Source organism: Triturus cristatus, chromosome 4_1 (assembly GCF_964204655.1).
Source record: "Triturus cristatus chromosome 4_1, aTriCri1.1, whole genome shotgun sequence".
NCBI lineage: Eukaryota > Metazoa > Chordata > Amphibia > Caudata > Salamandridae > Triturus > Triturus cristatus.
Window position 1 is genome coordinate 61,736,721 of NC_140585.1, and position 11,058 is coordinate 61,747,778.

The 11,058-nt window shown below is 47.3% G+C and overlaps 1 protein-coding gene across 1 annotated transcript in view; it reads right to left on the bottom strand.

Annotated features, from left to right (window-relative positions):
• The window catches only part of LOC146839515 (uncharacterized), a 75,833-nt gene extending 70,681 nt beyond the window's left edge, over nt 1–5,152 (bottom strand). Inside the window, exon 1 of the mRNA XM_085651571.1 lies at nt 4,931–5,152. Within this exon, the coding sequence (XP_085507697.1) occupies nt 4,931–5,135 (205 nt within the window). The 5' untranslated portion in view covers nt 5,136–5,152. The remainder of the gene's footprint in view (nt 1–4,930) is intronic.
• Nucleotides 5,153–11,058: the final 5,906 nt, after the last annotated feature.

The window sequence follows — 11,058 nt, forward strand, 5'->3', positions numbered from 1 at the left end:
ATGTTGAGTCAAGAAGAAGTGAATTCCGCAACAACACATTTGTTTCCATGCTACACCAACATCAATTGGCTACTAACGCGACGAACTGTTGGGTTTGTGGTCTTCTGCCAAGTTCGGTGAATACTGGAATGCCATACATTACCCTTCCTTTTTCATTTAATGGCTCTTGTAGTGCCTGGTGGGAATTGAGCGCCAGTTGGGTATTTTCTGGAGATGGTGATACTCGAGAAGTAAGGAGCTTGGGAGTACATCTATACCATTTATGTTGGCGTGACAGAAAAAGGATATATGGGACGGATAGTGAGAAGTCAGAATATGCTGATCGCCAAACCAAATCTACGGATTTGTATTTTCTGCCCTCTAATAGAACCTCTCGAAAAGGACAAACTTTTCTAGTGGTACCTGGACAAGCACCATTCTGTATTAGGAAAGGAGGGTTAGAATACAAAGGTACAAGCAATTGCCAACATATTGTGACATTGAATGGGACAGATTGGCCTCGCATGGTTCCCTCACGTAATACATACTTCGTGTGTGGAAACAAGGCTTACACTTCTCTACCTGGTAATTGGAGAGGCACTTGTTATATCGCTTGGTTGTTGCCACCTACATATATAGCAGATGCCAAGCATCATTTACAGAAAAGAAGGGTGATGTCTGACCAGGATACGCAAGGACAAGGAGCCGGGGAGGTCTTGAAAGGACTCCTTCCATTCTGGGGCCCAATAGCCAACAGTAGAGACATAAGACAACTAATTTGAGTTGTAGAAGCCACTGTCAATGAAACAGCTGGAGCTTTGAGTAACATCACTGCAGAACTCGTTGCTGACTGCCTCGTCACGCTTCAGAACAGGATGGTCTTAGATATCATCCTTGCTGACCGTGGGGGCGTATGCAGATTGATCGGATCTAGCTGTTGCATTTTTATTCCAGACAACGCCCCTACAGTATACCAAGCCATCTCTAAACTACATAATATCGCTGAGTCCGTTCACCAGGATGAAGGAAACTGGCCTCTGATGGGATGGTTTTGGGGACTACTGTCTATGTGGGGATGGAAGATCCTTACCTTTGTCGGAGCGACTTTGGCTATTCTCTTCTCATGTTGCCTTTGCCTACAATGTGGCCCCGCTATATGCGGGCTCTGCGCCACCCTGTGTGTTCCAAATCTGGTATCCCAGAAAGCAGCGAACACGAAGATAAAGCTGCAACAACAGCTGGTAGATTTCATGGCTATTGAAGTCGATTCAGATTAACAAACAGCCTCCGGTCCCTTTGCCTGAGTAATGGCAAAAGGAGGGTCTGAGGAAATCTAAATTTCGCCCCATAACCTTCATTGACACCATTACGCTGTTGCCCTCACTCAGGCATCAATAACCTTCATAGCGTTCTTTACTAACTTCATACTGTAGCACATAACACAACCTTTTCTGTCTTCCTGAGCGGAGTACATTCTTAGACTGACTCGAAGCAAACTTATCCCCCAGATAACCATTCTATTGACCCTTGGTGACCGTTCTCGGCCTCTACAGTTGTTTTACGAATTCACCATCTGCAACACGCAAACACGTCCTGTCGTAAATTAATTTAACCAAGGAATGGCTATGCCACCTGACCTATAGGGTCGGGTAGGGAACACGACCTCAGGGATGGTATTTCTATTGCCCATTAACCTGTATCTCGTACGAAGAATGTTGGCTTGTGGATGATTTGCATTTTTATTGCACATTGAGGGGGTTGTTGCTTTAGGGGATTCAAGCCACGAATTGAAGGGGCAGTCTCCTGAGAACCTACCACTGATGTACTTCTAGGATAACTGTACCTAGCTGCAGCTAAATAAATTGAAGTTCCTACGCAAGCAGAGTGTTCCGTGTCTCTGTAATTTGGAAGGCGAACTCAGAAGATTTCAGGCGTACCCTGCGCCGCTGGGATTAAATACCCCAGTTCTTCAATACAGGGAGATCTTTTTTGTCCTTGGGAACTTGTGATCAGGAGGCCAGTCAACCAGCCCTTGGAGACTGCTTGGGGACCCGGGCCACGACAGTTGGCAATTAGCTGCAGGCCAGCAACATCCAGGCAAAATCCACCAAGTGATAGTCCCCTTCTTAGAGCATAACAAGCCCCAGGCCACCACAAGTCTGCAGATAATTGAGTTGCAGTTCTCCGCTCCAAGAGTTCTTCTTGTTGATGTCCCAGCATTGAACCAGCGTAGTATGTTTCCAATCCCCAAAGCGTCTTTAATTCCTAAAGGCAGAGCCCCAGTGGTTATACCCACAATGACCTATGAAGATGAGATCAGCTCAAAATGCCACCTTTGAAATGCACGGACCCTCTCTAAATGTTGTCATGTGTGACATTCTACCCTGGGAGGCTTGATCAGTATCTAGTGGGCCCACAACCCTGTCACTTGGATTGCAGGTGCCAATTCCACCCCCTCTTAACCAACACAGGAAGGCACTTCAGAGTGAGAGGTCTACAGTATGCCTTGAGCCCCTAGTTTATGGCTGTCATATCAGAATTGCACAGATGTAGCCATCCCCCCAGCAGCCAGCTGTGAATTGGAGACAGGTGGATAGGCATACAGAGCCATGAGTACTGACATTCCCACTTTCCCAAAGTGGTTTTTCCACCATCAAAATGTCGAATTCACTCACACCACCGGAGCAGGTTCGCCATTACGAACTCATCAATATCAAACACTATACTGACACTCTTCTGCATGCAGGAAATCCAGCTCAATAGCCTTTCCACAGATCCCTCAGGGCAATCCAATACGAGAAGCAAGCCCTACTGTACCAAACACACTACTCTGTGCCATTCACTACCAGTGTATGTAACGCACACATACACATGCCCTACCTCTTCCCGACAACGCACCCTGTCCCCAGGGAGTACTCAGATATAGCAAGAGACATGCAGAACCTTGGCAAGTGTCTTCTTAAATGCCAAGCCTAGTAACAGTAACCTGCACACACAGGCCACGTCATGGCAAAGCTGTGGCACATTTAAAGAACTACCTCCGTGGGTGGCACAACCAGTTCTGCTGGCCCACGCAGGAGGTGTTGAGTTACATGCCCTAGGTACATGTCTTACCTCTAGACAAGGGACTCAATTTAGCCAATCATCTATATACTAATCACTAGTATATATATGACAAGCACAGCAGATTGGCACTCAATGGCAGTGTAAAAAGAGATCAAAGTCTTTAGGCTAGCACATAGATCAGCAGAAAACCGGGAGGGAAAAAAGATGAAAATTGTTGAGGGAAAGCACCCTAGAAAGGACAATTCCCAACAGCAGTTATTGGGATTGGTATGTGTGCTACATAGGTAACAAAGATATGTGCCGTAAGTGCATAAACCCACTTTTTAAGGAGGACAGTTGGAACCTGGGGCCTCTAAACTATCTCACTAGAGCTGAAATTGGTAACCCACGGAAAATATATTGATCCCTCCATTTGGTTCATTTACACCGTTCAGTGATTGGGATTAAATCCCAGATCCATAGCTCTAAAATTGGCTTACATATTGGTACCACTAAACAGCACATTACACCTATAACTCTTGAAGACTCACATTCACGTCACACTTAAATCACATTTTTAGCTCAGAACATATAATCAACTTTTGGCAATCTATAAATAATGTTAATTACATTTCTTTTCTTGGCCATCTTTTAGAATGCTCGCTCCTTCCCCTACAAATGTCTTTCTTTCATATTTTGGCCGAAATCTATTAATTACTTTACTCCACCCTTCGTGTGTTTTCTCTCTGTATCACTCTTATTTCTCTTCTCTGACCTCTTCTTGCCTTTTCTGCTCGCTCATCTTGTTCTCCCCTTCCTGCTGAAGTGACAACTAGAGCAGAATGACTTCAAGAGTCTCTTGGAATCCTTCATGTAGGCTTCAAATCATAGCACAATCCTCATCAACACACCGTTGATGAGAGAGTGCAGCAACCCCTTGCATCATTGTCATACAAGTAGCCCTGGGTGCTTGTAATCACTCACATATTTGAAGTCGTGCTGAAGTCTCACTCAAAGCTGCCTAATTCTTCCAAACTATGGGGAAGAACTAGAACTTCACATGTGACTTTGCTCAGACGTCTGCTGTGTGCCGAGAAGTACCCGACTATTCTGCACAGAGCAGACCCTCTTACAGCAAGTGATCATAACGATTTCGGTACAGAGAGGAAAGGCCAAGAAGAGTGACTGACAGCCCCGCCAACATCTGCATAAGCCAACCTATGCCGCTGGAAACTATTGCAATGACTAAAGTTTTACCTAGACTGAGATATGAAAACAGGGGCAAAGGGGCAGCAGGGGAGCCTTGACGTTCAGCTGCCTGGTGGACATGCTTCTAACACAGGGGTACAGGTGGGCAAGTCAAAAAACTAACAGCGAGAGACGAGCAAAGAGTGTGCACAGATTTCTCATAGAGCGCTAATATGCAATGCAATTTGAACACATTTTTCACAGTGCAGTAAGATGCAGCGCAGTGGCACAAATTCCTCAGTACAGTAAGATGCATTATAGTGACACAGATTCCTTATAGTGCTCTAAAGTGCAGTGTGCACAGATCTGTCACAGTGCATTAGGATGCAGTGCAGCGTACACGGATTCCTCATAGTGCAGTAAGATGCAGTGCACAGATTCCTCACAGTGCAGTAAGATGCAGTGCAGCGTGCACAGATTACTCATAGTGCAGTGAAATGCAGTGCAGTGTGAACATATTTCTCACAGTGCATTACGATGCAGTGCAGTGCACATATCCTCTCTTTAAAACAAATGATGACCACAAACACGCCCAGGGCCGGACGGAAAGGCCCCCAGAAGTCTCTGGATAGAAGAGCCCGGCTCCTGGCAGAGATTTCTTTCAGGATCATTCAATCTATTTCTACAAACACAGGACAAGGTGCTGACAATCTCCTACCTGAGCAGAAACCTGTACAGACATTTCCAGGCTCTCTCCTCCTCCTAAGGCTGGGGTGGTGCAGGTGCAGATTTGGGGTCTGGGAGAGGTGGTGGGGAGTCTGTGAGTGTCTGAAGATGAAGATGACAGCACAGAGAGACAGGGCGTCCTTCCTCCTCTGCAGCAGGCTGGACACAGAGAGAGAGGCCGAAAATGATGTCAACATCTGCTGTTTGTACTGTCTCTGCCACCGCTGACCTGGAACAGGAAACCCTTCTCCCTTTCATACAATGTGCTCAGTGGATTCATCCCAGTAAGCGAGGCGCGCCCTCTGCTGGCCACTTAAAGAACCATCACATCCAGCCTTCAGGAGTGAAATATACACAAACAAGCATTTGGTGGCAGGAAATGTCTGGATTTTTAGAGGCCTCAGAAAGTATTTACAGTTTCACTTCACATGAGCATCTTCAAAACACTTATGCAGAGGACTAAAGAGTATTCATAGAAAGTTTTCAACTGGAGGTGACAGTTTATATTTCATTTTATTTTTTTAACGCTTTCTTTATCAGGTTTTTCAGATGCACATTATGGTACATAGCAAAGTAAATAGAGAAATATGCCATGCAATTTCATACACCAGACCAAATATAGTGTGGCATTAAGTTATATGTCAAATCTTCCTGTGGTTTTGGGTTGTTCCCTATCATAACTGCCAAGGTTTCAGGAGGTACGCTGGACGTGAGAGAAGCTCTCTGAACTGGTGGATGTCACCAGCTTCAAAGTACTAGTGTTGCCAGACGACAGCAACAATTCCGGGGCCCAGGCAGGTAGGAGATTGAACTAGGGACATGTTTCTACAGCCTTGGATACCTGTTGGGAGGACGGGCTGGTGTTCTACAGGCACAAAAAGATGGGGAGCTCAAAACAATGTTACATCCGCAGAAAAGCAATTAGTCATTCCAGCTTTCACCAGCCTTAGTACACCCACCGGGCCCTAGGCTTTTTGCTGACAAATCAATCGAGGCAAGGGCGGAACATCACTGGCCAGACGGCTCTCTCCCGGTTCCAGTCTTGTAGTATGTGAGAGGCCCCGACACAGATTTCCGCTGCCTCACCCTTCATAATTATAGTCAGTTAACAGTTGTCTAGGACACAGCCTGGCAGGCTGCTGTATTGCAAAACACACTCACTGACAACTCACAGGAGCAAAATAAAAATCATTCATTGTAGCCGAGATTCTGACTGCCACGTGAGCCGGCACGCCACGTGCCCATGACCTCCGTTTAGTTGCATCAGTATGGCCAGCCCTGCCACGTACCATGCATCAGGCGTTAGACTAACGCATTTCAGTTTGGTGGTCCGCATCACCACACTGAAATCCGAAGTCACACATTATAGCGCCTCCTCAGCTGCTATAATGCTCCATGACTGAGTGGCAATGCATGTTGCACGCTGTTCCCGTTAGGTTTCAGGGGCGTGCTCATGATCTGCTCCTCGCAGCTCTCTACTTGTTACAATGTATTGGGACTGGACACACCACAAGCCGATACGACGCGGCATCACTGATGAGTCACTACCCAATGACTTGGCTACTTAGATACTTAACATATAATTGTGAAGCCTTGAGACATTTTAATAAGTGGGGGGCTGAGTCATGAGGTAACCTTGCAGTGCTGCCGGACCGCGCTACCCGCAGGGTGCGAGTGTGTGGCATTTCAGTAAGTGTTCACTGACACTTGTCAGTGTGTTGGGCAAATTAATGGTAGCTCAGGTCCTCTTCGCCACTCGCACCACGGCACTGTGGATGGGGATCGATTCCCGGACACAGAGTTGGCCACGCCTGACTTGCCATTTTGGTGCAGCTGGTCAGAATTGGCATATGCTCACCAGCCCAGCGGTATGGATTCCATGAGTTACCATGTCATACACAGGCTGAGCACACCAGCGCCAGCAATAGAGCTGATGCCAGTCCGAGTCAGCAGCCTGCCCCCCTGCCAGAGTGAATACTGTCAGCGCAACACACACATAGAAGTAGGAAAGTGGATAGTAAAAGTTGGCACATGCTCAGTGGGAAAAAACTGTCCTCACTCACAAAATTGTGACAAGCTTCATCATTGGGCTTGCTTACTAACAACCTTGTGTACCATGATGCCCCCTTGCCCCCTGAGCACCTATCTGTGAATAAAACTAAATAATATATGAGAAATACAAACAACTGAACATGCTGTGTGGCTATAGATAAAACTTGATGAATGAAAACGTAGGAGAGACACAGGTTAATGCGAACCTTAGGTGTAAGAACACAGAAGTACCATTAGATGCCAGAAATCCAATACAAAGTTTACTACACACTACCTAGAGGAACACCACACAGTTAATGACCTATCCTGGACGGTGCTGGACTAACCCAGAATCAGACCATCTACAAGAGATAAAAAAAGATTATTCCTGATGTGGGAACGGAAGTGGGTGTACAGAGTGAAAAGCCAAGTGTTGGGATTGAATGATGTTATTCCTTGGAACACCCTGAATATATAAAGTTGACCACTATATAGACTCCAGTTTTGATTAGTGGGCCCCTTGCCCCATGAGCATCTATCTGTGAATAAAACTAAATGAAATGTGAGAAATACAAACTGCTAGGTAGCAATAGAAAAAACTTGATGAAGGAAAACGTAGGAGAAATAGGAGTTAATGCGAACCTTAGGTGTAAGAAGGGTCCCTACATTTAACATTATCTATGTATTGTATCGGTTTAAACATGTATAGGAATTACTCCCTTGCCAGTTTGACTAATAGACTTAATTACACATCAGATACTGTTCTTATAATTTATAACACTATGATGGGTGACCCCCAGGCATAAACAACATTCCTCCCGAAGGGAATCTGCATATTACATTCACGCTTCCAGTCGATCATAATTAATCTGCAACAAGCTGGGGGCATATATGTTTATATCGCCATGCAACCTTGAGAAATAGACAAGCATTCAATAAAGTTATCTTTCCAATAACCTGTAAAAAAATCACAGTATAGATCTGAAGATCAGATGCATGACGCCGTAGAGATTATTCCTGATGAAGGAGCAGAAGTGGGTGTATAGAATAAAAAGCCAGGTGTTTGGATTGAATGATGATATTCCTTGTGTTGGACTTGGCCCTTTTGGCAGGTTCACCCCTGAACTTTTTGCCTTAAGCTCTGACATGGTGGTAGTGATTTTAGGCCTCTGGGCACTTTAGAACTGTGTACAGTGCGTGAGCTCTCTGAGTGCATGTGGTGAGATTGGCCTGCCCTCCCTTAGGAATGCATGGGGGATCTGTGTGTCCATGGTGATTCCTGGTATGAGAGGAGTGCAGGGGCGAGTTTGGTATGTATGAACTCGTGAGGAAAAATGCTGCACAATGGTGTGCGCAGATTTATGGCAACTGGTGGAGAAATGCTACTTTTAGAAGTGGGCATTTCTGTGTACTGTGTGTCTGCTTGCCTGATGTGAATTGCATGTCTGGCTTGTGATTGACAGGAGCTGAGAGGTGTGGGTGGCTCCAGGAAAAAGGTGAGTCATCCCAGTGATGAATAGAGAGATCTGAATGCAGATGGGGGGGGGGAGGAGTTGCACCTGGGACCTGAATAGGGCTGTGCCTTCCGTCCACAATGCTGGCTCCGCCATGTGTGGTGCATCTGATCCCTGAACCCCCACCTGACAAAGGGGAGAGGAGCTGGGCAAAACAAAGTGCTCCAAAGCCCCTCTAAACCAGTTCTGACTGGTATCCCCAAGCCCTGTGCTGTGACACAAAGGGATTTACTGATATAAATATAGGGGCTGTGACCCCATGAAAATGTTCAGTTCTGTACTTTGGTGCTGTTCCTGAAGGGGCGTGCTGCTTCTGGGGCCCAGGGGGGGGCTACCATGAGGGTTTGCCTCCCTGGGCCCAGCATTGCCCCCTGGACCTGGAAGACGATTTTCGCTTGGATGCTTGGGCTGATCTATGCGCCCTGTGAGCTCTTTTGCTTTTATTTTAAAAAGCGCTCTATTTTTATTCAGAAAGGAGCGCGTGGGCTCCGCAGCCCCGAGCGGTAATTTCCTTCGAGGGAACCTCGATGTGGGGATTCCCCCACTGGAATGCTAAAAGGAGCGGGAGCCCACCCCGCTGTTCGTGTGCTTTAGCGGGTGCCTACCCCGCGGTATTGCCGCATTCTTGGTTTATGTTAACGGCGGGTGCCCACCCCGCCTTATGCTGCCTTAGCGGGAGCCCACCCCGCGTTCTACTTTGGTAAAATCCCCGCTGCGGCCCGGGCGAAAACAGGAAGCCAGGCAAGAGACGCTTGGATGTGGGCAGAGCCTCGGGGAAGCCGGAAGCACCAGAGATCCGTCCGGAGCCGCGCAGGCTCCATGGTAAAGTCCAGGTTCCCATGAGGGGGCCCGGGTGAGCGAGGATAAGTCTGTGGCCAGGAGGGGCTCCCGTAAGCTGAGGGAGCCCGCAATGTCCAAGGAGAGCTGCCGATGTTGAGTGGCAGCCCCAGAAGTGAGGCGAGCCTCCAGAGAGCCCTGCCGGCGCAGAGAGCAGCAGAGCTCGTCAGGAGGACGGCCCGCAGCCCGGTGAGTGAAGAGGGCTGGGGGTAAAAGGGGAACCCAGGCACAAGTGCCGGTGCCTACCCCCTGAGCGGCCCCACATGGCAGAGGGCTGCTCCATCGTAGGCATGTTTTGTTTCAGAGCCCGTGTGGCTCCAACGATGGGCATAATCTATTCATAGAGCCCCAGTGGAGGGGTCCAGAGGCATACTGGTGCCCATGTTCCAATGGCTGCTCCCAGCTGTCCTGCGAGTGCGCAGGTAGCTGCAACGATGGGGACATAGTTGTTTGAGAGCCCCAGCGAGGCCCATAGGGCACAGTTGTGCCAGTGCCCATTATGGATTTACAGCTGCGCCGCCCCAGCTGCAACATTTTGGCGTAGTTCTGTTTATAGAGTCCCTGAAGGGGACAGATGGGCCCAGTGGTGTCCAGGCCTCTAATTGCCTCACAGCTGCCCAGCAAATAGTGGGCAGCTGCTCCGTTTAGGCCCTCATTTGATATTCCCAGCTGCCCAGAAAGTAGTGGGCAGCTGCAACATTTAGGCCTGCGCAGAGTGCGCACCCTTGACGTCCGCTGCATTGGCAGCGCGCCCTGACTTTGGGACAAAGGGCATCTAAGCCCCTGAGAGATGGCCAGTTGGCCATGGGGACTGTTAGGATTGTAGGGCGCCAGGCCCTAATGTGATTATGTGGTGCTAGGCAATGTAATGTATGTACTATGTTTTATGCACCCTGTGTTATACCTCTAAATGTGGTTTTTATAATTATGAGGTTGGTTTGCATATTATGGTTTATGCTAGTGAGATTATGTTCCACTGAGATTATTTCCAAATGGGAGTTATCCGTAGGAGGTTAGGGTCTAATGCGTTTAGACTTATGAGAGGATTGCATAATGTGTTTATGCTGGTGAGGTTGGCGCCAAATGTAATTCGCGCCTAAAGGTGCTACTGTGCATAATGTAGTTTATGTTACAGGTTGATGCTAAGTACAGTGGTTACCAGTGATTACTCGTTGTACGTTTATGATATGTTTACTTTTACTAAGTTCCCTCTGTGATGGTTCTGACAGTGGTCCAGTGGGCCCTATCAGGTGTATATAATCCCTTGTAAATATGACCCAGTGCCAGGTGGCACCATGTATATTATGTGTTTACTATTCTAATGAGTAATGAGAATACAAAGGCTATTTTTGATATAACCTTGTGTGGAGTTCCTTTTGTAGTGTGCCTGGGATGTTGTTGCTGTGTGCGTGTGCAAACGCTTTACACATTGCCACCGGGATAAGCCTGACTGCTCGTGCCAAGCTACCAAGGGGTTGAGCAGGGGTTATCTTTGGCGTGTAACTCCCTTGCCCTGACTAGAGTGGAAGTCTCTGCCTGGCTTTGGCGCAAGCTTTAGCCAACCAGAGATCCCATTTCTAACACCTTGGAACACCCTGATTATATAAAGTTCACCACTATATAGACTCCACTTTTGATTAGTGGCTCCCTTGCTAACTTGACGAATAGACAAGCATTCAATAAAGTTATCTTTCCAATAACCTGTAAAAAAAATCACAGTATAGATCTGAAGATTGGA